This window comes from Monodon monoceros, unplaced genomic scaffold (assembly GCF_005190385.1).
Source record: "Monodon monoceros isolate NGI ecotype Baffin Bay Population unplaced genomic scaffold, NGI_Narwhal_1 Super_Scaffold_16, whole genome shotgun sequence".
Classification (NCBI taxonomy): Eukaryota; Metazoa; Chordata; class Mammalia; order Artiodactyla; family Monodontidae; genus Monodon; species Monodon monoceros.
In genome coordinates, this window is record NW_021703772.1 from 2090726 (window position 1) to 2118700 (window position 27975).

Below are 27975 nucleotides of genomic sequence, written 5' to 3' on the forward strand. Positions count from 1 at the left end.
GAATCTACAGTTATCTCAGCAATGTAAAAATAGTATTAAAAACAATAGAAGTGGATCCTCTAGCCAGTGGGGAAGGCTGCTTTGTAGTTGGATCCTTTCTATCTTTCGACATGAAAGTCTTGCCAGGGAACCTTGCTTTATACACAAATATGCTGCAAAGCAGAGGGTGTCTCTCCCAGAACCAGTGCCTCCAGAGCAGGTTGAGCCTCTGGGAAGGGCTGGCACCTTCCTTGCCCATCTTTGATTTCTCTGGGGAGCGTCGTTTAGGGGGCCTGCTTCTCTCCTCTTCCCAAGATCCACAGAGCAACTGTCCTTTGCCTCCCAGCCTCCTTCAGGGTCACCCGGCAGCTGGGACCCCCAGCCCTGCCTGCTGTGCTCCACAAAGGGCAGAGTCACAGTGGCCGTGAGACACACACATGGCCCGGTTCTTATAACCCAAACCAGCTTACGTCCGATTCTGGGGGGCATTTGGTTATGTTGCTTGTTGCTCTAGACAGCAGTAAACATTAAAAACAGCAGGGTAGCTGATTAAAAACAAAAACAAAAGGTAAAAACTCTCCAGTTTGCAAATCCACAAGTAGTAGAAGCTTGAATGTAGTTGAGTAAAGCCTCGGAACACACGTGTCTCCTGGGTGGTGGTCTTACCACTGCCCTGGACTCCCGAGCCGCCTTCCTGTGTCTGGAGGCCACCGGGAGGGCCCGGCTGTGTGAGGCTGCCCTCTTCCCAAGACGGCCCACCCCCAATGTGGGACTGGACTGGCCCGCGGGCGGGAGTGTCTGGGCTCCAGGCGCAGAGGCTGGGACCACCGTGGGCTTAAAGATGCGGGTTTGCAAAGGGCTCCACGCACACAAGCAGAGCTGTTAACCAAAACCAAACCAAGCCTAAGCACCTGTGCCCAGGGGTCAGGCGAACACCTGCAGGCAGCATGGCTAAGCCTCTCGCCGGGGCGGGTTGACCTTAGCACCCTCTCGGTGGCCGGGAGCTCGAGTGGGCAGCTGGCTCCTGGTCTGTTACGTGAGGGAGGAATTTGTTATTCTCAGGTGAACGGGAAAGTCTGTAATGTAGGGGTAATAGTAACATTCGTGGCCCAGAGCCCCCAAACCATCCCCGATGGCCGGGTTTCCTCCCAGCTACTTGTAAATGCAGTGGCCGCTCCAACATGTATATAACCCTCTGTCCGCAGACAGGTCGCTAAAGGCATCAGGTGCATTTGCGTCAGTGTTTGGACTGATGGATGGGGCTGGACGTCTTCTGCCCGAGGCCTCAGGTTGCCGCCTTGCTCCAGCCTGGAACAGTGCATCTGTGTTAAGCTAATATTTACCCAATGAGCATATTCTTACACTGCCCACGAGATAACCGTGACCCCAGTTGTGTCTGCCTGCTTGTAATGGTGTCTCCTTTCCGTGCAGCATCTGAACCCAATCTGAAATTACGCTCCAGGCTAAAGCAGAAAGTGGCTGAAAGACGGAGCAGCCCCCTGTTACGCAGGAAAGATGGGCCAGTGGTCACGGCTCTGAAAAAGCGTCCTTTGGATGTCACAGGTATGTTCGCGCAAACCCGGCTGCCCTCTGAGAGGCTCTCCTGTGCGCTGTCCCTTCAGCACCGAAACCTGCCTCTGCGCATGTCCCCATCGCCGCCCGCCCCCTGCCCCAAGGGCTCTTGTGCCCGCAGTGCCAGCCCCTGGAGTCCCAGGGCCACGGTTGGCACCCCAGCAGGGGGTCTCAGGACCGTCCCTATCCCTGTACGGCGTGTCCTGTTCCCGACCTTGACCCAGCCGACCTTGACCCAGCCGGGCAGGTGAGAGCAGTCAGACCTCCTGACGTCACAGGAGACTTTCAGGAATTTTAAGTGGAGGCTTCTCCGAAGGTGGGGTTTTAACTGATCCTGCCCTCTCAGTGGTGAATGCCACGTTTCCTCCCTGCCCCCCTGCCCATTAAACAGTGTCTGAACCGCTGGAAAGCGTAAGAATCTTCCTGGGAAGAGTGGGACGGACAGGGGCGGGGGAAGGAGGAGGGAGCTTGGGAGTTTCCTGGTCTCCGTTCACGCCCTGCTCTCGGCCCCCACCTAGCGGCCGACTCGGGGGAGCACACCCACCAGGCAGAGCCCCGTCCTGGGATGCACCCCACTTCCCGACATACACCCCAGTCCCTAGGGCGCACCTCACTTCCTGGGCGTGCACCCCACTTCCAGAGGGCGCACATCCACCAGCCCTAAAATCACGGGACAAAGGGGCTGCTCAGGCGGCCTGGTAACAGGAGGGGCGGGACCATGTTTGCACCAAGTGCAGGGTTTGGTGGGAAAACCAGGGCTCTCGGCAGCGTCCTTCAGGGTCAAGTTCCCGGGGAAGGAGGAGGGGCTCCTGGGTGCTGGTGCTGGTGAGGGACCGGGAACCTCACCCTCAGATTTGAGTCCAGGGTCTGGGATGTGATGAGAGCCGGAGTGCCCTCACCCCTGTCCCGCAGCCCGGGGCTGAAACCCCTAGTCCGAGGGTCTGCCTCTGGACTTCATGGGTTTGTGTGAAGCGGAGCCTGAGGCCTCATGCCCGGCGGCCCATCTTTGTCATCGTGTGCTCATTCTGGTAGAGAGATCAGGGAAGGGTCACCTCAAGATCCTCTGCCTGGGGGATTCTGTTCAGACTCGGGCCTCGAATGAGTTAGAGCGTGTGTCTCACCACACGTGGGCCTCGTCTCTCTGGGGGATGCCAGGCCGCGGACGGCGGGCCCCTGCGTCTATTTCCAGTCCCGCCTCTGGTGGGACGCAGTCCCCTGCGGCTTCTTTCTGAGAGCCGGCTCTGGCGTCCGTGCTGTCAGCCTGTGACTGTGTCAGGACCGGGCTGGGCACCAAAATGGTGAGCTGCGTTCTCACCTCCAGGGAGCTTCCAGTCTAACTCCAGAGCCCAGATGTCACGTGTGGGGCAGCTAACGCACCACACGCGGCCCCAGCTTGGCCCTGGGCTGTGTTACCCAAAGAGGGCACCACGAAGGCAGCGGGGCAGGGCAGCGGTGGAGGCCACGCCGGGCCCGGGGAAGCTCGACGGGTGAATGCAGGCAGCACAGAGATGAGGGATGGATTTCCCGGCCAGCACACCTCCCGGCGGCTGGAGAGGCAGGATGCTCTGAGCAGAGCTGGCTTTCCACAAGACTGGAAAATAAGGAGTTCCAGGCAGGGAGGCTCCCAGAGAGAGCGGGGGCACCTCCCCCGGGGTACTGGGGAGGTGATGAAGGTTCCTGAGCAGGAGAGGTGCACAGCGTCGCCGAAGCAGCTCCACCGGCTGGTACAGGGGGACGGCGGTGAGACGGGGGCCAGAGGTGGCACTGAGATGATGGTGAGACAGGTCCCGGGACGTGGCAGCGTCACTCTGCCTGTTCCCAGTCCCTCGTCAAAGCCGTGCCCATTAGGGAAAGCAGACGAGGGAATCAGCTGCCCCTCCAACACTATCCAGAGAAAATTGCCATTAACATCTGAGCACATTTCCTTCCAGTCCTTCTTCTGTGCATTTGTCACACGCCCTGTGTGCACTTGTATCCTTTCCTCCCTTGACGTTAGTCACAACACTTTCTGGCACCTTTAATGGTATTCCATCGTGCTGATACAAATAATATCGTGACGGTTACGCATTTATATTTATTTTCTTAGACCAGATTCCTTGAAGTGGGATGAAAAAATAATCAACTTTCTCGAGTTGAAAACAAGTGAAAAGTTGGAGAGATAGTATATATATTTTTTTATTGCCCCCGGAAGTTGTTGTGCTTTCGCACACACACCTGGGAGAGTTTATCTGCCGATGCTGCTGACACAGGCCCGCTTAAAGGAAGGTGGGAGGGCCTCGCCATGTGGGCGTCCGAGGCAGGGGGATGGCTGCTGTGGGGGTCGGGGAAGCCAGCCCTGTCTTCACGCGTGAAGTGTGACACCTGCCAGCCCAGTCAGGGGGGCGCGTGTGAATGTGACTTCACTGGGCGGAGACCAGGCTCTGGATCTGGTGGGAGGAGGGAGGGGGGCCGGGGCCTGAGTTCACCATCGGTGCCCGGGGGGGGGGGGCGGGCCCTCGAGTGGACAGAGCCACTTGCTGCCAGGGTGTCCCCAGGGGGACCGCTGCTCGGTGGAGAGGATGAGAGCGCTCACGGTCCCCTGGGTTGAGGGGGTCGTGCATGTGCCCTTAGGGTCAGGTCTCCTTCCCCGAGTGAGCCGGGCCTGTGGGGTTGGGCGCTGGGGTATGGGCACTGCCATCCACACCAGCACCCTCAGGCTTTGCACCGTTACCCTGAGTTCGGCTGGAATCAGGTTTCAGAGTCCGCCAGGCCCCGCGGGCAGCTCCGTGGTCTCGTGTGCTGGAGGGTGGCCCGCTGAGCACCCCCGGCGTGCCAGCTTAGGCAGGTGGCCCAGGCCTCCCCTCCTCGAGCCTGGGAGCCCAGATCAGGGCAGAGTCTTAAGTCAGCAGTGCCCGTGGTCAGTGAGTACTCAGGAGGGAAAGGCAAGTGGCTCAGGCTGGCTCCCTCTGGAAGGTTTCAACCAGAGGCTGCCATTGATAAACAGCGTTCAGCCAAACAAGACCCTCCTATTACGTCACGTGTTTGCACACACAGCAACAGTGGCTCCTTTGGAATTGAGGGGCAGACCCGGCTGGGACACATGGCCGCCTCAGTCCCAGCCCCGATGCGTGGGCTGGGGCCACTCCCCCCGTCACAGCTACCTGGAGAGTATCTTGGGGTGAGTTTTCAGATAACCCTGATCAATGACAGAAGCCACCAGCTGTGCTCTTCCTTGGATGTTTGAAAAATGCAAAGATTAGCTCAAAGCAAATGTTGACCGAGGGGGCTCTATAAGCAAGTACAGTGAATCTGACCTTCCCCTGTTCACGGTCATTTGGCCTCTGTGTTTTCTTGCCTTTTGTTGTTAGAATATCAGTAAGTGTTCAGGGTCTCTTTTTCTGGGGTTTACGATCATCTTGAGACTTTTCAAAAGGGGAATAAAGTTGAGAGTGTGCACAGCGTGGAAGGTGCCAGTGGGGCCTCCATGAGCCACAGGCTTGCGAAGCTCACAAGGGGTCGCTAGCAAAACAGAGAGCAAGGAATTAGCTCCATGGCCCTTGTTTGGGGACCGTGGTCCTGTTCTTTCTTGCTGGGACTTCTGCCGTCAGCCAGCTCAAAGCAGAAGTGCAGCTTTGAGGACAGGCGGCCAGCGCAGCTCAGGGCCTCGGAAGCTGTGTCCTTGCCTGACCTGAGTCAGGCTCACAGGTGTCTCTCCCACCCCCAGACTCGGCCTGCAGCAGCGCCCCGGGCTCCGCACCCAGCTCACCCAACAACAGCTCTGGGAATGCCAGCGCGGAGAATGGGATCGCGCCTGCTGTCCCCAGCATCCCGACCGAGGTCAGTGCCCAGCGCTCCTGTCCACGTCTGGTTTTTTGGCTCCAAAGAGCAGTTTCCAGCTGCCCTTCAATCTTGACTGTCAGGGGCAGCATTTCAGAAGCATCTCAGGAACCAGGAGCCTCTGACCACAGGGGTCAGCGACCCTCACCTCTGCCGGTCAGACCCCAGGTGCGCTACAGGTTGAGAGGGATGTGGGTGCAGAGAGAGTTCCGGGAGAGCTCTCTCTGGGGGGATGCTCCGGCCAGGTGGAGGGGCCCCAAGGCTGGCTGCAGGTCGTGCCCTTGACCAGACCTCGGTCAGGGCCATGTTCCGGGCCGGAGGTTCCAGAACCTTTGCTCCATATGCATTCATTTCCCTCCTTATTCACTTTCTCTCCCCCGGCTCATCCCACAAGTGTCTCTGGAGCTCCTGCCTTGTGCCAGCCCTGTGCCAGGCACCCTCCCCCACAAGGGCCGGCTTCCAGTCGTCTCTCCCGTGCCCACTGGGATGGGCAGATGCCGACCGACCGGTATCAGGGGCCCGAGGGCGGGGGCGACCGCTGGGGAGCCGGCTACACACCTCGTTTCCCTGGACTGAGCCAGCGGTGCCGTGTCCTTCCTGCTCAGACAGTCCTATTGACTGCAAGGTTCTCATGAGGTTTTTTACGTTCCTTCCAACGTACAGGAGGCTATAATTTATCAAATACTGATATTTACTTTCTTCCTTAAATATTTAGAAATGAGTCCTGCCCTTCCAGAGGGTTGACAAGTCTTAGTTGGAGGACACAGGCACACGTGTCCACTCCATTTTCATTTCCAGTTTCTAGACACTTAAGGTATAAGCAGATTTTTAGAAACTAAGATGACTGCTGGAAATGATTTTGTGCTACTGCCTCTAGCCTGCCGAATCCCCATTTTCTTTTATTCTTTTCCTTTATGTGCTACTTCTTTTATTACCTGTGCATTTCAACCTACCGGTTTAAATACTTGTTTACATTATTAAAAGTTTTAACAACGCTTCTCTGTGAGACTGAGTTCACAGCTGAGGTCTACCTGTAATTAGCCTTAGAACTTGGCCTAGAAATCGCTACCTGGAGTGAGATGTGAATGCTGGGTGTGGCTTGTCAATAGCTGTCGTAGATCCTGATTTTATTTAAAACGGGCAGTTATGTACCTAATGGTTCATATTGTAGAGATGCCTTATTTGGGCGGATGCCAGTTTAAATTATGTGTTAATTTTTACAAATCACATGTTAATGTAAATTAAGCTACTGCAGGTTAATAGATGTCAGAGGAGTCACAAGAAACGTAAAGAGTGCAGTTTTCCTGTTTTACATTAGATATTCATTGTAATCATGGGGGTAGTCTTTGAAAATTTGATCACAAATGGATGTCCTTTGTGGATTTCAAGTATAGTTAGAACTGGACATTCTCTCTGAGACCTCCATTCTGTCTGCTCCCCTTCTCCAGTCCAGAGGTGAGGAGGGGTGCTCATGCGGGGAGCGAGGCCCACTGGCCCGGCGCCCCCTTTCCCTGCTTGACTGAGGGACTCTCAGCATCCTCCACACCTCCCCCGCCCCGCCTACATGGAGGAAGCAGGGCTCCCCTGACCCTTGGACAGCCTCTCCCCAGGGGAAGACATTCAGCCGATGCCGAAAGCCAGGTGTGATTCGGGGGCGTGCAGAGGGCATGCTGCCCTGGCCCTGGCCTTTCTGGGCAGCTGGGCAGCTGAGAAGCACGTCCTAGGGCAGATGGAGATGGCCGGCACCGGAAATGCAGACAAATCAACATACCAGGCAATTCCCAGAAGGCTGCTTTAGTTCTAAAAATAAACCAGGTAAAAAAAAAAAAGCCTTGGTTATAAAGAGGAAATGACAGCTTTCAAACATTAAATGTTTGCTTATTTTGTTCCTGGACAAATCCAGGAACAAAATCGTGCTTTCCTGGGCAATCTCAATCACTTTCTCTAAATCATAGCTTGCTGATTTTTTTTTGTATCTAGAAAAAGGGCTACTCTTTAAAGTAGCCCTTTAATCATTACTGTGCAATTGAATATGTGAATGAACTAAAGGTGGCCGCAGCCATCTCTCTGGGGAAGATGCACTAACTTCCCTCCCAGGTGAAGAACGCCGGTCCTTCCTGCTCTGCCCTTAGAGCATGAGGACGGAGTTTATTACGTGCGTGTGTGTTTCCAAGTAACACCAGGTATGACACCATTAAGCCACCTAGGAAATTCTGCAAAGCACCGAATACCTGTGCACACGCCCTGGGGTGGTAATCGCCCAGTCCTCTGACGGACTTTCCAGCCGGGGCTACAGGTGGCCTGCCATTGTTTACAATAACTTGTGACAACTTGCAGCTCATGTTTTTTTTTTTAAGCTTGCAAATGAAATTTTAAAGCACCCAAAATGTTTCTCATCCTTAATTATATAGTCCATGTGAGAAGAACTAGGAGAGAATTGGTTAGATGTCCATCGCTAGTGTTATTTTCCATGACACCACCAGCTAGCGTCACGGCAACCACCTTCTCGTCCTCTTCTTCCTGTGCCCTTGGCCCCGCACACGTCACTGGGCGTCTAGTGAGGGAGGATACCGTGTGAATAGGACAGTGTCCTTTTAGCAAAGAACCTTCATTCTAGAAGCAAAAAGATGTGAAATACGACAGCAGTTCAAGTCCTCGGGGACTGGTACTTAACCACACGCGATAAATAAGTTCCCGGGTCATCAACCAGATTTTTCCAGCCTGAACGCCCCCATGTGTAAACACGGCCTCATGGATTTATCCGCTGACACGCTGTAGCACAGCGTGGACGCTGCTGCAGAGAGCGCTCCTGTGGCCAAGTCTGTGTGCGTCCAGCTTTATCCCCTAAGGGTGCATCCTGAGGGTGGAGCGGGAGTTTAGGATTTAAGGTTAGATCCGGTTTTAAGGCTTTTGACACGGATTGCCAAATTGTCCTGCAGAAGGAGCACACCGATTTATGATCCAGCCAGCAGTGTGTTTCTGTTTCTCTGGGTCAAGGTGCTGTAGTCGTACTTGAAAATCTTTGCCACCTGGATAGGTTTTTAAATGTTTTTAGATTTTTAGGTATGTTTTCAGATTACTGATGATGTTGAGTATTTTTTTTCTGTGAGTTTTTTTCTCCATACGGGTTCTTCTTTGTCATTTCTCACTACTTGTTGTTTGATTTGCATGTCCTTTATATATTGGTCTTTGTCTCTACTATACGTTGCCAACCTTGTTGTGACCATTATTTGCCTTTTATGTGACGGGATTTTTTTTTTTTTTTGCGGTACGCGGGCCTCTCACTGCTGTGGCCTCTCCCGTTGCGGAGCACAGGCTCCGGATGCGCAGGCTCAGCGGCCATGGCTCACGGGCCCAGCCACTCCGCGGCATGTGGGATCTCCCCGGACCGGGGCACAAACCCGCGTCCCCTGCATCGGCAGGCAGACTCTCAACCACTGCGCCACCAGGGAAGCCCGGGATTTCTTTTTTAATCAACACTTTCTTCTCTGGTTTCTACTTCTCATGATATGTTTGGAAAGACATTCCCGACTCTAAGAATATATTTTTAAATATATTGTCCTAGATTTTATTCTGATAGTTTACAACGATGAGTGAATTGAATAAGAACAAAACAAGAGAGTGAAGGATTGTGAATCAGGCTGCAGTGCTTGTGGCCTGCTTTGAATGCCGTGTTCGCCCCCGTGCTGTCCTCGTTAATAGATTTCTGTACCGGGGATCTCAAAACTGGGCGTGGTCTGCCGCAAAGTGTTTTCTGTGGTCGTTTCCCTTGGCAAGTGTCACCCAGGCTTGGCAGTGCAGAGCCTGTGTGATGGCCCTGTGTGCTCTGTTCCCAGACCGGCCTGGCACACAGACTCGTGACGCGAGAAGGCTCAGTGGGCCCGCTGCCCCTGTACACGTCACCATCCCTGCCCAACATCACGCTGGGACTTCCCGCCACCGGCCCCTCCGCGGTAAGTGGGTGCCCACGGGTCTGGGTGGCAGTGGCGCGGGGTGGCCGTCCCAGGCCCCTGACCCCGGGAGCCTGGTTGTGCCTCTCCAGGGGGCGGCCAGCCAGCAGGAGGCCGAGAGACTGGCCCTCCCGGCCCTCCAGCAACGCATCTCCCTCTTCCCCGGCACCCACCTCACCCCCTACCTGGGCACCGCACCCCTGGAGCGCGACTCGGGGGCGACTCCCAGCTCCCTTCTGCAGCACGTGGTCCTCCTGGAGCAGCCGCCCGCGCAGACGCCCCTCGTCACAGGTGAGCATGCTGCAGGCCGCGTCAGGCCGTCGTGGGCTTCCCGGGAGGGATGGCGGGGTGGCTTGTCCCCCCCCAGAACTTCTGGACTTGCCCCTCTCATGCCAGGCTGTGGCTGGATAGACCGAGTCCACTCACAGAGCCAGGTGCGTGGAAGCAGGAGCGTCAGACACACCTTCTGGTTAATTTCCCGAGAGCAGGCTGGCGGCCCCTCTCATGGGTCTGCCCTTTGGGTCGTCGGACACGTGATGGAAGCCCAGGGCTGGCTCTGGTGGGCAGCGGGTTTCTATTAGCAGTAACATTTTTGTTAATGTGCCCCATCTAAGGGGTGGTTATATTTAGAAAAAAATAGATTGGCTATGAAATTTGCCTAGCAACAACAGTGTAAAAGTGTTACTTTCCGAGTGACGGCGTGCGTGGGGCTCGCCATGAAATGAGGGGGCCCTGCCGTAGGGTCATCACCCCGGGTCCAGGCACCACCCAGCGGGGTGTTCAGCTTCCTCCCTGGGTTTTACAGGGGCCTCCTGAGCTCTGAGTATCAGCGGGGCGGCCCTCACCTCACTCCCTCCTCAGCTGTTAGGTGCTCTGGTTGTGGTGGTGACTCTTGGTCTTTCATTGTTTTTAACCTTCAACCTCGCTCTCTCCCTCACTTCCCTGCTGGCCTGTCTGTCCTTCCTGGGGGTCTTGTGGGCCCTTCCCCGCCCCCTCCCTGATTCTGGGATCTCTGGAGTCACCCTACACTCGTAGGAAGGCCCGGGAAGCCCTGCCAGGGTCCAGAGCTGTGCCAGCGTGGCCACCCACATTGAAACTGAAGGCTAACAGCAGAGGGAGAGATTTGACGGGGAGTCCCACACGCGACTCATCCGGTGCTCACGTGGCCACTGGCTGTGGGGCAGTAGGAACGCGGAACACTCCGTCAGCCCAGGAAGCTCTGTCGGACAGCTCCGGCGTGGCGCGTAGCCCCAGCTCTCAGCGTGGAAGCAGCCTGCATGGGCCTCCCTCTCTCCTCCCGCGCAGCACGCAGGGTGCCGCTCGCCCAGCACTGGCAAGGCCCGCACGGCGCCTTCCGCACCCACCGCCCTTTTCTCAGAGCCCTTCCTCTGCATGAGGCCCCACTCCGGTGCCCCCCGGCCCTCCTCCCGGGCACTCTGTGCGGGCATTTTCTGGGCATGCTTCCTTCCCCCCGGAGAACAGACGCTGGGCTTTCCTACGACCTTGCCACCCCCCGCGGTGTTTGATGCCGGAAGGTACACAGTAGACATTTCTGCGATGGAGCCATGTGCCAGGAGGGGTGTCTGAGCAGAGTCAGGAAGGGTCATTGCAGGTTTGCCCCTGGCAGGTTCCCTGAGGTTCCCCGGTGGTCGGCCCACAGACCTGCCTGCTCGCTGGGGGTCACTATGGACAGACAGACAGTGTCAGAGCTAGAACCGCATCATTTCACAAATACTCAGAAGCAGGTCCCTGTGGGCGGGACAGCCTGGGCCCTCTCCCCGCCCAACCCAGCCGGCCTCTGCAGGCAGCTGGTCATCCAGGACAGAATTTGATCCTAATTTACTGTGCCCTCATGCTTGAAAGTGTTACAACATATACTGAAAACCAACTGCTTTTGAGTTATCCTCAGAAACTCTCGTTAATGATGTAAGGGGTCATCTTTAGGTTCTGAACCGGAAACTGGCTGCCAGCTGACGGCTTTGCTACTGGAAGGTCAGGGTGTCCAGTTTTCAGTGATGCTGATCACTGCACTTGTCCCTGAGCATGGTAGCCCCACAGTTTTACCCTCCAGGGGCACTGGAGTCAAATTTGGGGTGAGTGGGATGGGGGTGAGAGGTGAGGAACGGAGGCAGAACAAAACTGGGCTCCAGCCCGAAAGGCCTGCGCCCCGGGCAGCTCCGTGTCCAACCCAAGCATCGCCGGTGTCGGGGTGTGTATGGCCTCTCCACCGTCAGCACACGCCCACGGCCCCGCGGGGACCGCGGCCTGTGTCCTCTGGGAGGCGTCGCCCGGTGAAGGCAGGCGTCTGCGCCGTCGTCAAGCTGCTGGAGGCCCAGATCAGAGAGAGGGGAGCCCTGGAGAACCCGCAGCGGCAGCAGGAACCGGAGTCCCAGCCTTGCTGGCCCACTTGAGCTCCTTGTTCCTGAGCCTGTGTCCAACCGGACATCAGATCTCCATGGAATTAGTATTCCCTCCTCTAGAAGCGAGAGAAGCTTCTCTGCGGGATATGATGTGGGGTCGGCCCAGATGACCCCAGCGCAGGGCTCTGCTGTCCCATCACCTGTTACACCCTCATTCTTGGGGGTCCACAGGAGCTTTAAAAACAACAAGGGATGTTTTCCAAGAAGGGACCTTTTCAGTAACTAAGTAGCCTTTTAATCCCATAAATGCAGCGTTGGGTGGCTGGTTTCCTTATCTCCGTGAAATGGTTTAATCCTCCACAATACCTACATCAACAACTGATGAATTCTGAAAGACCTTCTTTACGATGATGCCGTTCTTTTTTGAAAAACTTTTCTAGAAAGCTGGGGAGAGAACGATTCTATTCTATCTCGAATACATTTTGAGTTATTCACTTTAATTTAGTAGCCAAGCAGACAGTAAAGTTTAAGATAACTTACCTTTCCAGAAAACTACTGGTTTGGATAAAAAGAGATGGTGGCTTAGGGAACTGTGGTTGATTAACTTTTTGAAAAGGTAACAAGGGACAGTTTTGCTAGGGTTGAGGGGTTTTTTCCTGTTGGCACAAAGTAGTATTTTTAATTCAGAAATAGCCCCCGTGAAGGGACCAGGAAAAGACTGAGAGTCCGTACCCACCGGGGGTCTCAGGCTCGACTAAACATGGCAACACAGCCCCGCTGGCTTTGGAGACCCTGGGGGGAGGGCAGGAGCCACCCACCTGTCAGCAGGGCCGCCTCGGGCAGGTGCCCCGTCGCAGGAGCCAGCCTCTCTGGGCAGCCGAGAGCTGGCGTGTCAGTTTACCTGCTGTTTCTCCTGGTCAGACACCCTGATCTGGGGTCGTAGTCTGCCTGAGTGATGTTTAGATGTTGTTCAGGTGCCAGGGAACAGACACTCAGGTGGCCTGGGATGGGTTTGTTATACCCTTTTGCCCGTGGAACCGGGGAAAAATGGTAAACTATCTAAATCAACAATTTGTAAAAGAAAAAAATACTGGGACTTCCCTGGTGGCGCAGTGGTTAAGAATCTGCCTGCCAATGCAGGGGACACGGGTTCAAGCCCTGGTCCGGGAAGATCCCACATGCCGCAGAGCAACTAATCCCGTGTGCCACAACTACTGAAGCCCACGTGCCCTAGAGCCCATGCTCTGCGACAAGAGAAGCCACCGCAATGAGAAGCCCGTGCACCGCAACAAAGAGTAGCCCCCGCTCGCCGCAACTAGAGAAAGCCCGCGCACAGCAACAAAGACCCAACGCAGCCAAAAATAAATAAATAAAAATCAATCAAAACTCATTAAAAAAAAAAATACTGATGGTTGGAATACAAAGGAATACAGGAGGAAGAACGTTTACCTTCCTGGGTTTTGTGTGAAGAGGTTGCATTTTAAAACAAGATTCAAACACAGATTCAAACAAGACCCTGTCCCGTCAATATAGATTCTTAACTGAAAAACTTAGTCCAGGCACGGGTGCGGCCAAGCTGCCCTTTTCCTATCAGCTGGTAGCAAAAGCTTTCCAGAAATTCATAGAAAGAGATTTTGGCAATGCGCGTCAGGAGTTTTTAAAGTGTTAATGCCCTCTGTGTGTATAAAATCTATGCTTTAAGAGAACTTTAAGATGGTTTGATCCCTAGGGACCACCGATCCTCAGACCCTGGTTCTGTGGGCTGTCGGGGAGGAGCCTGCTCTTCCAGGACACTCTGGAGCCACCAGAACCCTGGCCCCTTCCTCAGCCGGACCTGGGCCCCTCTGAGGGCGTTTGTGCCGGGACCATTCTCGTTTACGGCCTGGACCTGGGTGTCCGGGGACCAGATGATGGAAGGCCTCTGCCCTGAAGCCCAAGCTTAGAGCAGGCCCGGCGGGCTGCAGGGAGGCGGTGCCGGACCGGCCGGCCTCCGACAGTCACTCAACGGCCCTCTCCCCTCCCCTCTGCTGCCTCTCCCCCCTGTGTTCTCTTCAGACCGCTATCTTGCAGGCCTGGGAGCGCTGCCCCTGCACGCGCAGCCCCTGGTGGGGGCGGAGCGCGTGTCCCCGTCGGTGCACAAGCTGCGGCAGCACCGCCCGCTGGGCCGCACGCAGTCGGCGCCGCTGCCCCAGAGCGCGCAGGCGCTGCAGCACCTGGTGGTCCAGCAGCAGCATCAGCAGTTCCTGGAGAAGCACAAGCAGCACCTGCAGCAGCCGCAGCTGCACCTCGGCAAGGTGAGGCGGGGCTGCGGCGGGCGGCGGGGCTGCGGGCTTGGGCGGGGCTGCGGGCTTGGGCGCGGCTGCAGCGCGCTGTGCGCGTGAAGCGTCTCTTTCCCGGGGGCTTATTCTACTTGGCCCGCACGGTTCTCTGGGGTCTCTTAAGGACACTTAACCCTCTTAAGCAGACCCGCAGCAGAGAGGCCCCAACGGAGGCACGGGGCCCCCAAAGCATGGGTTCCGAGCCCCTCGGCACCCGTGCCCTGCCCACCTGTTGCAGCAGCCTCGTCGGAAGGGCTCCTGCCCAGAGGTCTGCATCCCTCCATGGTCTGAACGGTCACTCCCGGTCCCCTTTCAGCGGGAAACAGCGGCAAGGTTAGCGGGGCCCTGCTGGTTATGGAAACGGAGGAGCAGCAGCTCTGAGTGACTCGTTTCTAATGCTTACATTCGAAGTGAAGCCTCTTTCTGTCAGAGGAGACGAGCCACTTCGGAACGTGGTCCAGCGGTTCCTCCGAAGGTTAACCGTGGAGCGACCACGTTGCCCGGCAGCTCAGGGGCATCTGTCCGGGAGAACTCAGGGCAAGGGCCTGGCCACAGGCACTCACAGCAGCGCTGCTCCGGATGGGTGGGCAGGGGCAGCCCCCGTGCCCATCGCACGGTGCGTGATAAACAGCGTGGCACGTCCGTACGATGGGACGTTGCTCAGCCACAAAGAGAGAAGAAGCACTGACACAGGCCACACGTGGGTAAACCCCAAAACGTGGTGCTGAGTGAAAAGGGCCAGGCACAAAAGACTAATAAACACATGGTGCGTGATTGCATTCACGTGAAACGTCCAGAACAGGCAGACCCATAGAAAGTAGCTTGGTGGTCACCAGGGGCTGGGGGTGCGACGTTTCTTTATGAAAGCGTGGAAACGTTCTAAAAGCAGCTTATGGTGACGGTTGCATAACTCTGTAAATATACTAAAAACCACTGTGTTATACAATTTAAAGGGCGTGAATTTTATGCTATATGAATTACATCTCAATAAAGCTGTTAAAAACATAAGAGGTTGAGGTGATAGGAGGCAACTTTGGGCATTTTCTGAAGGAAACGTGAGAACGCTGGCGGATTGGGGGCAGCGAGCCCTGATTATGGACGTGTCTGCTTCCCGTGAAAGCTCACCCGTCATTTCCCCTTTTCGGGTGGGTCACCTGTGCTCCACTTGTCAGATGCGCGTAGGCCTCTGTCTGCTTCCCTGGGGGATGGAAGGGTCAGGGACGGGAGGGGCCTAGGGACGAGGGAAGGGTCATGTGTCTAGGTGCCCGGCAGGTGGGACGTGCCCGGCAGGTGCAAGGTGGAGAGGTGAGGAGGGACCCCGCCCTCTCCAGGGATGAGGCCAGACGCTCAGGGCAGGCCAAGCCCAGACCCCTGCTGCCCGCCAGGCGCTGGGACACAGGCTCGCCAGCCCCGCCCCGGAGCCCCCTTGGCCGCGCGGGCTTTCCTAGCAGGCAGCACAGGGCCCTGTCAGTAGTGGGAGGGGCCCCTGAAGCCAGCCCCCCACTCGGGCAGGAAAGGCACCTGATCAGGGTGGGCGAGTGGGGCATCACCAAGTGTCAAAAGCGTCAAAGGCACTTCACGTCACCTTCCTAATACCGACAGGCTTCTTTTTTTTTTTTTTTTTTTTTTTTTTTGCGGTACGCGGGCCTCTCACTGCTGTGGCCTCTCCCGTTGCGGAGCGCAGGCTCCGGACGCACAGGCTCAGCAGCCATGGCTCACGGGCCCAGCTGCTCCGCGGCATGTGGGATCTTCCCGGACCGGGGCACGAACCCGTGTCCCCTGCATCGGCAGGCGGACTCTCAATCACTGCGCCACCAGGGAAGCCCCCAACCGGCTTCTTAATTGCACTACGTCATGAACCGAGTGATGGACGTGTAGGAGGTTTTAGGAAGACAGGAAACACCTATCGTGTGTGCTGCATTCTTCACAGAGTGATTCAGAAGCTGGCTGGTCCCCCTGGATTTTGTTCTGTGATCGATTTGCCATAGCGAACGACAGTTGACTGAAGTGTTTGTGCGCTGTTCTCCTGGGATGCTCGGGGAGCTGACGGTCATATCTAGTACCGCCAGCACTGACATTTCTGCCCTTCATCTCGGGGGGCTCGTACCCTGACGGCCCCCGAGCCAGCTCCCTGCAGCCCTGGCCAGCGTGCACCGGGATTGCAGCCATTCCTTGCGTGCTTCACTGCTTGTTCGGCCTCCATTGTGAATATGAAAACTGGGCCTCGTTTGTTTGGGTGTCTAATGGTGAGTGTATCCAATGACCTTTAAATACTGGCCTGCTCACCAGTTAGGTCTGGGCCCTGAACTCTAGTCTGGCTTTTAGAAGCTTCTTGTTATGAACATGGCTTACGTCTGTTCTCGTTTAATTGATGAGAGGGTGCTCCCGAGATCCTAAGGGTCTTTGGGAGACAAAGAGCTGATGCGTTTGTCCCATCTGCTGCGGCGTCACCGCCGACGTCTCCGCTGTCACACTCACCCGCAGCGAGCCTTCCTTCCTCTCGCGGAGCCAGATCTGCTGAGTGACCGGCCCAACCTGTGGATGCAGAGCTGCGTTTCACAGATGGACAGGGAGAGAAGCAGACCTCTGTCTGTGGCCGTGGCCCAAGGAGACTGGCTGCACACACACCAGTGTCACTGCTGAGAGAAGACCCCTGGCGGCTGTGTGGCAGGCCCCTCGGAGTCACAGGGAGGCCGCCACGTGGGGACAGCCCTCCTCCCCACCCCAGTGTGGAGTTTCCGCCCCCCGAGAGGTGCTGCATCCTGCCAGGCCCTGCCAGGACTGGCTGCAGGGATGGGGGTCGTGCCCCTGGGATCTCTGACAGTGAAGCTGCAGGGGGAAGGGTGGGGACACTCCTCACCCAGGCCGACCTGGGAGGCGAGGGCGGGTGTGCCCGGGCTGGGGGCAGGAACCCCACCACACGGGACAGAGGACGCACGTGGAAACCTCTGAGGCTTGCACATCCAGCCCTTGAACCTCTATGCCCGTCAGAAGTAGAACACAGCCCACAGACCTCGCACTGACGTCCACAGGCAACACGATCACACCACCCCAACCCCTGATGGCCCGGCTCCACGCCGACGGACACACGCCCGACCCGAGGGCCCCGCGGGCCCCGCGGGGGGCACTGCCCACGTCTCTCCTGAGGGGGCAGCCCTCCTCCACCTCCAGGGCACTTTACAGAGTACGTGGACTCTCCCGAAATGTCAGCCTCGTACAGGACACCTGAAGACAAATTTTCACCTGTAGCTGGACCCAAATCAGACCAAAAAGGCCACGAGTGGCGTTATTGGAACAATGGAGGAAACTTAAATACAGGTCACCAGGATCATACACAGTTACTAAGTTCACACGTGACACACAGTGGGTACAGGTACTGAATTCATCTGTATACACAGCAGATACGGTTGCTAAGCCCGTCCCTCAAAGCCCCACGGTGGACGGTTTCCCCTGGATTCTGGGGAGAATGTCGTGCTGACACGTCTGCCAGCTGGGTCCGGCAGCCCGACAGCCCGCGGTAGGTCAGCAGAAGGACAGGCGGCCTCTGCCTCTGTTTCCATGGCCGCCGTCTGCTGATGTCCAGGCAAAGGGCATGTGGAGTGTCTTGCACTGTTCTCGAAACCGTGCTGTAGTTTTGGAGTTGAAAGGAAAGTGCTGGAAGAGAGCGAGGACTGAGCTTCTGTCCACTGAGTGCACCTTCCCGTGGCTGCTCTCCTTGTCTCCTCGGTGATCATGTTCTCAGCTTTGTCACAACCCCGTTTCCTCCCGGACGACGAGGACCCTCTACCCTTCGGTCGCTGCTCCCGGGGCCTCCACCTCCACTGGGTCCCCGGATATACTTACCCACTCAGGGGCCGCCTGCCGTAGGGCCTGGAGCAGGCCTGGCGTCCTCAGGACCAGGCGCAGCTTCCAGGTGACCCCCCTGCAGGCCACCCTCGGGCCACGGCACCGCAGCCTCCCTCCTGACAGAGACCTTGCTTCTCCAAGTCCCCTGCAGGGGCCCCGCCCTCCCCCTCGGCCTCCCCTGCGGGAGCCTCTCTCCTGCCCCCTCTGTCTACGTGGCGTCCCCACCTCCCCCGAAGTACCCACTCCCCGGCCCTCAGCCGCCCGGGCTCCCTCCGTGAGCCTGGCCTGGAGCATCTGTGCTCCCCGCTTCCGTTTTCCATCTGCCCTGCCCTCCCCTCACTGTGCCAGGACCCACCTCTCTGCTGACCTTCGGCCCCCTCCTGGCTGAGTCCCCAAGGGTCATTTCCCCGCAGGCAGTCCCCTGACCCTTTGGGATCTTTCCACGGAGCGGAGAGGAGGTTGCCACCCGCTCTGAGAAAGCACCTCCGGGACCTTCATCTGGAGGGTGAAGTCCATGGTGTTGGGAGCCCCCATCCCCATGCCCGCCCCCTGCTGTCCACGCCCCCGTCCCTGTCCCCATGTCCCTCTCCCTGATCTCCACCCCACTGTCCATTGTTGCCAATTCTTTCACACCCTTGCCCTCCAGTGCATCGCAAGGGGCCTCGGCCACTCCCATATCCATCCTGGCTGCTGTCTCCCCTTCCTGTTTTCCTCCCCATCCCTCTGCCGTGGCGTCCTCTCACCGGGTCTGTTCCCCAGCCACCTTCTCAGGCCCCACGCTCAATAAACCTCCCACAAACCCCACCCTGTTACCTATCAGACTCTGCGCCAGGCCCTGGGGGACAGCGGAAACGAGAGAGCTTTGACCCCGTGGGTCCTAAAGCCAAGGCTTATAATGCCATTTGCTGAGGTTTCGAGGTGCCTGCGGACATGCCAGGGCCCGGGAGAGGCCCAGCGCCCTCTTCTGGCAGAGATGGGTCCTCCATGCCTGAACCCAGCCCCAGTGGAGGGGCAGGTGGGGGCGGGCACAGTCTGGCCCCGAGTGGACTCTGTCCAGGCACGAAGTTCATCACGGGCCTCGCGGACTCCAGGTGTGTGGGAAGCAGATGGGACTGACAGATCTCAAAATCATCAGAAACAGACTTTCAAAACACTTTTTTTTTTCTGATGAACCACGGTGAGAAATCTGTCGAAGCACCTGGATGTGAGGTTGGCGGATTGTTTACTTGAAGAGTTTTGAGCTTGTCTGCCAGCCAGCACCCTCCCGCCCCGGCTTTCTCTCCACTCACACCCCATCGCCTTCTGCTGAAGCGGTGCTGACCTGCTCCCGGAGCTCAGGCCACCTTGTTCCGGCTGGACTGGAACTTTCTGATGAGAAGCTGCCATGGGCAGATGTAAAGAAAGGGCCTGGGGTCCCCACGGCTTGGCTTTCATAGGTTGCTTTCCTTTACAGTGTTCATTACAAACAACTTAAGGGATGATCACATAAAAGAAACCCCTAGCCCAATCAAAACTCTATTTTCTCAGCAAAGTAAGGCAGGTGCTGAGGAGGGCATCTATAGCTCAGTCTTCCTCTGGGGCTGAGCCCTGGTACCCGCCGGGTACAGCTGACCCCTGGCTGGTTACAAGCTAATGGAATACCAGCACTGGCACAGGTGTCCCCGAATCCATCCCTCGTGGGCCAGGCTTCACTGCATCCAGGTGTGGGTGAGGGCACAGGCGGCTCTGTAAGGACTTTTTAAAATACAAACGCCCAGGACGAGAAAACATTAGGCTTTCTTGAAGACCTCGGTTTCCTTCTAGAAACAGAGTCAGGAGTGGTGGCAAGATTCGTTCTCCCCTGCAGGGCAGATCTCTCGCATGGCAGGGACCTAAACAGGGGCTTTTGAGAGCTTCACGTCTCCTTAAAGCCCCGACACCAGTCACATCTGCCCCATTGACTCCTTTCCCACAGCGAATGGACAGATCGTGCATGGAGAGCGACCTTCAGGCTTGGGGCTTTGAAATTTGGGGCATGTTCTTTCACAGTTTACAGAAAGTCAAGCAGTTCAGTTATTAATTTGCTCTGAGACATTCCTTGTGCCCGAGTCCCCGCGTCAGAGGAGGGGCCCCCGCGTCAGAGGAGGGGTCCCCGCGTCAGAGGAGGGGTCCCCGCGTCCGAGGAGGGGCCCCCGCGTCTGTTCCTCTTTCTCAGCTTCCTCCCAGCTCACCACTTCCCCTCAGGCTGGGCACGGCCGAGACCTCTGTGCCCCCAGCACCTGTCTGTCTTCTGGCCCCCATGCCTGGGGCGGCAGCCTCGTCACCCGAGACCCAGGGCGCCATCCTGGACGGCCCTCCCTCTGCGGTGTCCCGGGCCTGGACATGCTGCCCCCTTGCTGCTGCATGGCCCTGTCCCCCCAACGTCGCAGCGGCTAGGGCAGGCCCTTGTCCTCCCAGGCCCTGGCGGGCCGGCCGACCACAGCGCCTACTTCTGGGCTGCGCGTCTGCTGGTCCCCCGCACGCCGGGCCAGGTCCCCACCTCGTCCCCGTCGGGCCGGCCCTTGCTGTCCTGCGGCCCCCGGTGTGCTGGCCTTGCTGGCCTTGCTCACTTTCCACCTTGACCCTCCCACTCCCTGGACGGCTCATTCACTTACCTAGTCGTTCAGGTGAACGTTTAATGGATAATTACCACGTGCCCCGTGGGTAAGTCAGCAGTGGCCCCTACCCTCACCTGAACTGCAGGCTGCAGGTCAGGCGGCCGTGTAAATGGCAGCTGCAGAGCTGCAATGACTCCTGTGGCTGGAAAAGCCTGGGGGTGCGGACGCAGGTGAGCATCACCCAGCCCCCACCCGGAAGGCCAAAGGACGCCTCCCGGAGAAGACTGGAGGTCTAAGGGGTGTCGAGGCGTCAGCCCAGGGGCGTCCGGGAGGGAGGGAAGCCGTGGGGAGCCCGTTGGGAGGAAACTGCAGTGATGTCAGGATGGCCATGGCGTGGTTGGAGGGGAGGGTGAGCGGGGCCGACGGCAGAGGAGCAAAGTAAGGACGAGAGGAAGAGTTGCAGGGGCTTAGGCAGGGTGGTGGCACGTTGAGAGCCCACTGTCACTGCCACGCGGAGGTGGACGGGAGAGGGCCTCAGAAGGCCGTGGCTGTGGTCTAGCAGGAGATGCAGGCTGCCCAGTGCAGGACGGGAGCAGAGCGTGAGAATGGAGAGAAGTGTGCTCTCCAGAGACATGAGATGGGCAGTGCTGGGCAGGCACGGAAGGCGGAGGGCCAGCGAGAGCCGGTGCCCCGGGTGTCCGTGTTGAGCCAGGATGCTTACCAGGCCGTCGGGCGGTAGGTCTGGGGATGAGGAGCGAGGCCTGGGCCGGGCACCTGCGCCTGGGAGTTACCGGCGTGTGGAACCTTCAGCAGGGAAAGGACCGCACTGCTGAAGAGTCTGGTGTCCGGGCAGCAGGCCCAGGGCCGACCGGACAGTGAGGCGTGAGTGGGCGCAGAGGCCAGGGGACAGCAGGGGAGCCACGTGTGTCCCGTCGGGGGCTGGCAGGCAGGGTCATCACGGCGTCTGGGACGCGCGTGTTCTTGAGGTGGCAGGGGAGGGGCACGGGCGAGGTTTCTCCCAGCAGCTGTGACCGCGAAGGAAGGAGGCCTCCCTCTTCACGCCCAGGTGTGGACGTGGGTCCACACCTGTAACTTGCATTGCGCTTCTCTGTGCCAGGCACACATGTGCTTAAGAGCAGGTACCAAATGCCGGGCTGTGTCCTTTCTCAGCACCTCAGACAGCACCTGGCACCCGTGTGTGTGTGTGTGTGTGTGTGTGTGTGTGTGTGTGTGTGTATGCACACGTCTGTGCGCATGCGTGTGGGTGCGGGTGCGTGTGTGCGTGTATGTGTAACAGCGCCCTCAGAGGTTGGCTCCTGTGTTTCTGAGGTGTGGGCTTTGTGCGCGTGTGCGTGCGTGCATGCGCATGTGCAAGCGTGCGCGTGTGCCAGCGCCCTCAGAGGCTGGCCCCTGTGTTTCTGAGGTGTGGGCTTTGTGACCAGCCTTCTCCTGTCCCGCGATCTCGCTCGCCCCATGTCACACCGAGCTCCGTCCCTACCCTCTGTGTTGCAGATCATCCCCAAAGCGAGCGAGCCGGCCCGGCAGCCCGAGAGCCACCCCGAGGAGACTGAGGAGGAGCTGCGTGAGCACCAGGCCCTCCTGGAGGAGCCGTTCCTGGACCGGCCCTCAGGGCCGAAGGAGGCGCACACGCTGGCCGGGGTGCAGGTGAAGCAGGAGCCCGTTGAGAGCGATGAGGATGACGTGGCACCGGGCCAGCGGCAGTCTACCGAGCAGGAGCTGCTGTTCAGACAGGTGACCCCGCTGAGCAGGGCCGGGCCCCGGGGGCGGTGCCCTCCTCCACACCCGCCGCCCAGGCCCCGTCTCCCTGGCGATGCGGGAGGGAGGTGTGGTGCGACGTCTGTGTTATAGCGGATCACCGCCAGGGACACTGGCCCTTTGCCCGCTGTGGGCACTTATGCGCCTGCTTTCCGGCTAAGCACAGGCCCTGAACTCCTTAGGGATGCTTTTCCTTCAGGTTCACAGGCTGTAGCTGAACACGGATGCAAGTGCTGGTGGGATCAGCATAAACAAGGGGAGGGAGGCTGGTTCGTTAACTGATCAGAAAGCTAGGTGGCATCTGATCAGGAGCCAGGACCTTGGGGGCCAAGAAGCCACCAGCGACCAGCCTTACAGGTGCAGTGCAGCAGCCTGGCCCGGTATCCAGAGCGGGTCAGGTTCCCTGGCACTGACGTGCAATGAACAAACTCACAAGACTGATGACTAAATCTGAGGGATGATTCACTGACTTTGAGTGAAAAGGAAAACTGCCAGGTCAGGGAAACGCTAGCGCGGCCGGCCAGCAAGTCGGAATCCGGCCCAGGGCATCTGAGGAGTGGAATCTAATATCTAATCGTGTCCTTCATCGATGCTGGAGCTCAGCACCCGAGGTGCAGGGCCCCGGCTTGCCCACCCCCTCCTTGCTGGGCCTGGTGCCGGCTGCCCAGCCAAGCTCCTCCTCTGGCCCGGCAGCCCAGGCCAGGCGCCTCTGCTGCTCGTCTGCCCACCCCGGGGCATCTGGACTGGGGCGGGAGATGACACACGGGATTAGCTCATAGGTTTCTCTGGAGACCCCGCACAGGCCGCAGCTCAGCCCTCTCTGCCGGCTCCACGCGCCAGGGCAGGCACCGCAGGTGGCTGGCGCTGTGTTGCTTTTCTTATTTGTCATTCGGAGGGCAGCCGGTCTCCTGTCTCGGGCCACAGCCTCAGCGCTAAACACCACTCTGCAAAGTGCACGGGAACCAACACTTAATGAAAACAGGGAGGTCCCAGCAGGAGGAAGCCGCTGTCTTTTGTGCTGTGCAGACTCCTGCAGGTGACGAGGCTTGAGCTGGGGCCTTGTTCCCGTGCTGGGGGGCGTGGGCCTTGCACGTTTTTGAAGGAAGCCAGCCTCTCATCATAACTGGAATTCAGCTTGCTGTTCGTACGCTAGTATGAAATTGGAAGGCGTTTCGACAATTTTTTAGGGCTAGTGTCTTGTCAATGATAAAGTGGCCAGCATTCACTAAGGAAAATTATCCTCGTTGTACTCCAAGCCTGAGACAGTTATCAGAAACTCCTGCTTTCTGTATGCTTTGGGAAACCACAAGCAGAGCCCCTCTCGGGGGAGCTTGGTGCACACGCAACAATATGCAGGTCTCAGCTTAAGACGGGCACCACGTTCTGTAGGCGGCTCGTATCTGGAGAGACTGGGCGCCCTGTCAGCAGAAGGGGAGGAAGCGCCTGGGAGGGGCTCCGGGCTCTCTCCTCTCCACTCTGCTTCCTAAAGGCAGGAGGTCAGGAGCCCGGACAGAGGCCGCCCCCAGGGCCGCGGCACAGCCGTGGGCCCTCGTCCAGGGGGTCTGCTCCTCACCGGGGCCCGCGCTTCCCAAAGGACAGCGTTTCCCCCGGGAACAGAGGCAGGGCTGGCCGTGGAGCCTGCAGTCGCCCAGGAGCCCTGCTTTCTCCAGCACCTCTGAACAGGGTGTCCTGCCCTCCCCTCCGTGGCCGCCCAGGGAGGAAGCCCCCCGCTCCCCGCGCTTCTGGCAGGGACTGGGTGGCCGCCCGCAGTGCTGGCACCTCCACCGCTCCCCTGACTCCACCCCAGATCCAGCACCCCACCTCCCCATGGGCGCAGCGCCTCTCTCCCACCCAGCCCCCAGTCCCCGTGGCGTCTTCCTGTGTGTGCTTGTCCGCTGGCTCAGTCCAGAGCAGGGAAGGGGTGATGGGGGGGCCTGTCCAGCTTCAGCCGAGGAGCTGTGGCCTCCCTGCTTCCGAGCCCTAGAGCCTCATCCGGCGGAGGCCCTTTGGTTTGCAAACTTCCCGCTTTCGGACCTTTTGGCATTCTCACAGAAGCCCGTTCTTCACATGGAAGATACCTTCTGTGAAAAAGAAGCTTGTAAAGTGTGTGTTTAACTCACCCACTTTTACTCTGGTTATTTTTGGCTAAAGTGGGGTCCAGGGGATTGCGCTCTGGGTCCAGGCCTCGGAGAGGTGCACCCACACCCCCCGGCCCTGACGCCCAGACTGCTGGGCCCTGGCCGTCTCTGCCTCAGCCGTCCTTCCTGTCCTGGCATGAGGACGTGTGAGACCAGGAGAGGGAAGAGGTTGGGGATGGAGAAGAAGTCTCATTTCCGCCGTGATGTGCTTTTCATCCAAGTTTCTGGCGTGCAGACCAAGTGGTCCTGGTCGAATCCAGACCGGCCGGGAGTGCTGTCGAGCCCCGTCGGCGTGGCTTCCTGCACCAGTGCCTTTCTTCACACCTCCGAGCCCCGCCTCGAGCACCCTCTGCCCGGCCGCCCTGCCTCCCTGGGTGCCACCTCCTCAGGGACCCCCCGCGGCCCCCTGGCTGGGCCGGGCCTCCCTGTCAGCCCTGACCGGGCTCGCCGGGCGTCTCCGCTGATGGTCTGTCTTCCCACGGGGATGTCCGGTCTGGTCGGGGCCAGCGCAGGCTGTCCATCCGGTGCCACCCGAGGGCCAAGGGCCGGGTGGATGAGCGACTTGGGAGGAGGAGACACACGTAGCCCTCCAGCCAGGGGCAGGAGCTGCCTGGAAGCAACAAAAATGGCTCTTGTCTCCTCTACCCCAGCAAGCCCTCCTCCTGGAGCAGCAACGGGTCCACCAGCTGAGGAGCTACCAGGCGTCAATGGAGGCAGCCGGCATCCCCGTGTCCTTCGGCGGCCACCGGCCTCTGTCCCGAGCGCAGTCCTCCCCCGCGTCCGCCACCTTCCCCATGTCTGTGCAGGAGCCCCCGACCAAGCCGCGGTTCACCACAGGTAACGTGGGGCAGGGGGTCGGGGCTGCGGCCTGGGCAGACGTGAGGGGGCGGGAGGCGCCACTGCGGGGCCTGCGCGGGCCAGAGGGTGCGGCTCAGCACCCCCCGCCTCCTGCAGGGCTCACACCCCTCACACCTGGCCCGACCTTCGCCCTCAGCTTAGCCCGGGCTGGGGGCACCGGATGGAGCTCTCCCTGGGGCTCCCCTCACCCCATTCTGTGACCCTGGGGCTCTGTCCTGAGCCCAGAAGCCCGCCTTCTCTTCCCCGGAGAATCATAGTCTCCAGAGAACAGCCTGTCCGCGGGCCTACGCGGGCCGGGCGGCTTCCTGTCTGCGGTCAGCAGGGCAGCGACCTTGCCCTTTCGCATCCTTCCCGACCTCAAACTGAGCGCTCGGCCAGGACCTCGCCTGTGAGGCCCAGGTGACCCCGTGCAGTGTTTGTGCATCGCGTGAGAGCAGGGCTCGGCCAGCCCTTGGACGCTTGCTCTCTGCACCGAGCTGTCCTCCACCTGTGCTGCCTCACTGCCCCGCCCGGCCGGGGAGAAGTCTGCGGGCAGGACTCTGCCTGCGCCTGAAAGGCGCTCCCCGCAAGTCAGGGCTGAGAACTGTAGCCAAGTGAGGCGTCCACCAGGGTCTGAGGCACTGGCCTCGCTGTCGGGCCGAGGCTGCTCCCAGGGCAGCCTCCACCCTGCTCCACCCGGCCTGGGACGGGAGGGTGGCCGGGATAGCGCCTCACACTATTCTCATCTGACTCACTGGATATTTCTTCTTAGTGGCATGTTAAGGTAAAGTTATCTAAATACACAACAGTTTCATCCTCCTCCAAACAGTTCTCATAAAACGCCCTGTTTTTCTGCACACTGGGATGTGCAGACGTGGCCGTGTTCTCTCTGTCAGGTCTCAGGATACTGCTCACATTCAGAGAAAAGTTCCATAGTCAGTATATCCAGAAGTTAAGTTCTTGCTTTTCAGAAAGAAAACCAGAAAACTGCCAAGTATCACAAATAGAATCAGCGGTGACTCTTTAAAAGTGTGAGTCCCTGGCCATTGGCTGAGGTAGGTCCACTGTTAGAAGGGCGCAGCTCCCATGACAGACCCCAGGACCACAGTGGAAACGCTCCTGTGTCAGATGTGCCCCCTGGGCGGTCAGTGGTCCCACCAGGGAGCCTGCGGGCTGGCATGACGTCACCAGCAGCGGCCCGGGCGCTGGACCCTGCTCTGTTGATGGACCTCCTCAGTTTGTCTTCGTTATCAGTTTTTTTTTAATGTCTAAAACGGTGCATATCACTGTAAGAAAGCACACATGGGAGTTCCCTGGCGGCCCAGTGGCTAAGACACCGTGCTCCCAAGGCAGGGGCCCTGGGTTCTATCCCCGGTCAGGGAACTAAGATCCCACATGCCGCAACTAAGAACCGGCGCTGCCAAATAAATAAATAAATACTTAAAAAAAACAAACAAACAAACACATGTAATGGAAACCTGAGAAGCTAACGGGTGCCCCAACCCTGCCCCCCGGAGGAGCCATTGTCGGCGTTCAGGTCACATCTCCTGGGTTGTTTCTGCGCGTAGCCAGACAGACAGGTAGACACCAACGTTGTGCATTTTACGAAGCCAGGACTCTGGGGGCCCTGCACTGCTGTCGGCCATTCTTGGCGTCTTCCGAGCCCACGCGCGTCTGCCCAGCATGCTGGCCGCTCCCCGCTCACTCTGCAGACCGGCTCTGCTGCTGTTTCCCGTCTGTGAAGGGGGATGACAGTGGCATCACCTTGAAGTTCCTGGCCTCATGGCCAGTAAACGTCAGGAGGCGATTTTATCACCACGACGACACTGTGGAGGGGCGGGTGGCCGTGTCGTGGCACTGATGGGCCTCTGGGCCGTGCACATACATACGTCCGTGCCATCCACGTAGCCGTGTGTGTGCATCTGTTACGCGCTACCAGGCACACCCTCGTTAGCGCACTGACTGTAAACCTGCTCCTGTCCTACTGCTTTTTTACCAGAAGTCCAACCCCACTCTCCCCCGCCCCACCGCTCAGTTTTGCTGGTGGACCCAGAATCCCTCCAATGCAAGGGGACTGACTCCCATTAGTCCAACTTCTAAGAGACTGAGCGGGGAGGCTCGGGCACTGCCGTGTCCAGCTGGACCTGTAGGAACAGGCTCACCTTGAAGCTCGTTCCCCCGGAGGCTGGTGCTAATGCCTCCACTTGGCAGCATCAGACATGGAGAAGGAGCGGCCGTGGGCCTCTGACTCCGTGGCCCCTGCTCTTTGCCTGGCGCTCCCTCCCTTCTCCACCTGAACGAGCAGGTGTTAGTAACAGGTGCCGGTGGCTGCCAGGGCGTCCACTCACCCAGCCACCTTCCCACTGTCCCAACCCTGGGAGGCCAGGTGTGTGACTGTGCTGTGTCAGGGACAACAGGGCCGCCTCCTGGCAGATGTCACCAGGGGCTGACCCACCCCCCCCCCCCGCCCCAGGAGGGGCACGGCACGGGGGGGGCTCCTGGTGGAAGCTGAAGGTGGCCACACCCACTCGCCCCCCTCCCCTTTCTCCAGACATGCAGGTTCCACCACCTTCCACGCAGCTGCCAAGTGACATCAGTCACTTTGATCAGCTGGAAGGGCCACCGCTTCCCTGCGGCGGAGCCCAGGCTGGTGAGGCTGCCGCACTTCCCTCCTGAGGGTGACCCTGCCGCTGGGCCGGCTCTGTGCTGGGCACGCTCAGGCTTGAACAGCTTCCAGCGCTGTCCCAAGTGGAGAGTGCAGAGCTGGGGAGTGAGTGCGAGTTCCTGGACTCCTCCATTTACGTCCA

The 27975-nt window shown here is 58.6% G+C and overlaps 1 protein-coding gene across 3 annotated transcripts in view; it reads left to right on the forward strand.

Annotated features, from left to right (window-relative positions):
• Window positions 1–27975, forward strand: part of HDAC4 (histone deacetylase 4) — a 242510-nt gene that overhangs the window by 166148 nt on the left and 48387 nt on the right. For all 3 annotated transcript variants that reach the window (XM_029224637.1, XM_029224635.1, XM_029224636.1), the window contains exons 7-13: window positions 1411–1542; window positions 5255–5367; window positions 9204–9320; window positions 9410–9608; window positions 13733–13971; window positions 21930–22169; window positions 24982–25168. In XM_029224637.1, the coding sequence (XP_029080470.1) occupies window positions 1411–1542; window positions 5255–5367; window positions 9204–9320; window positions 9410–9608; window positions 13733–13971; window positions 21930–22169; window positions 24982–25168 (1227 nt within the window). The remainder of the gene's footprint in view (window positions 1–1410; window positions 1543–5254; window positions 5368–9203; window positions 9321–9409; window positions 9609–13732; window positions 13972–21929; window positions 22170–24981; window positions 25169–27975) is intronic.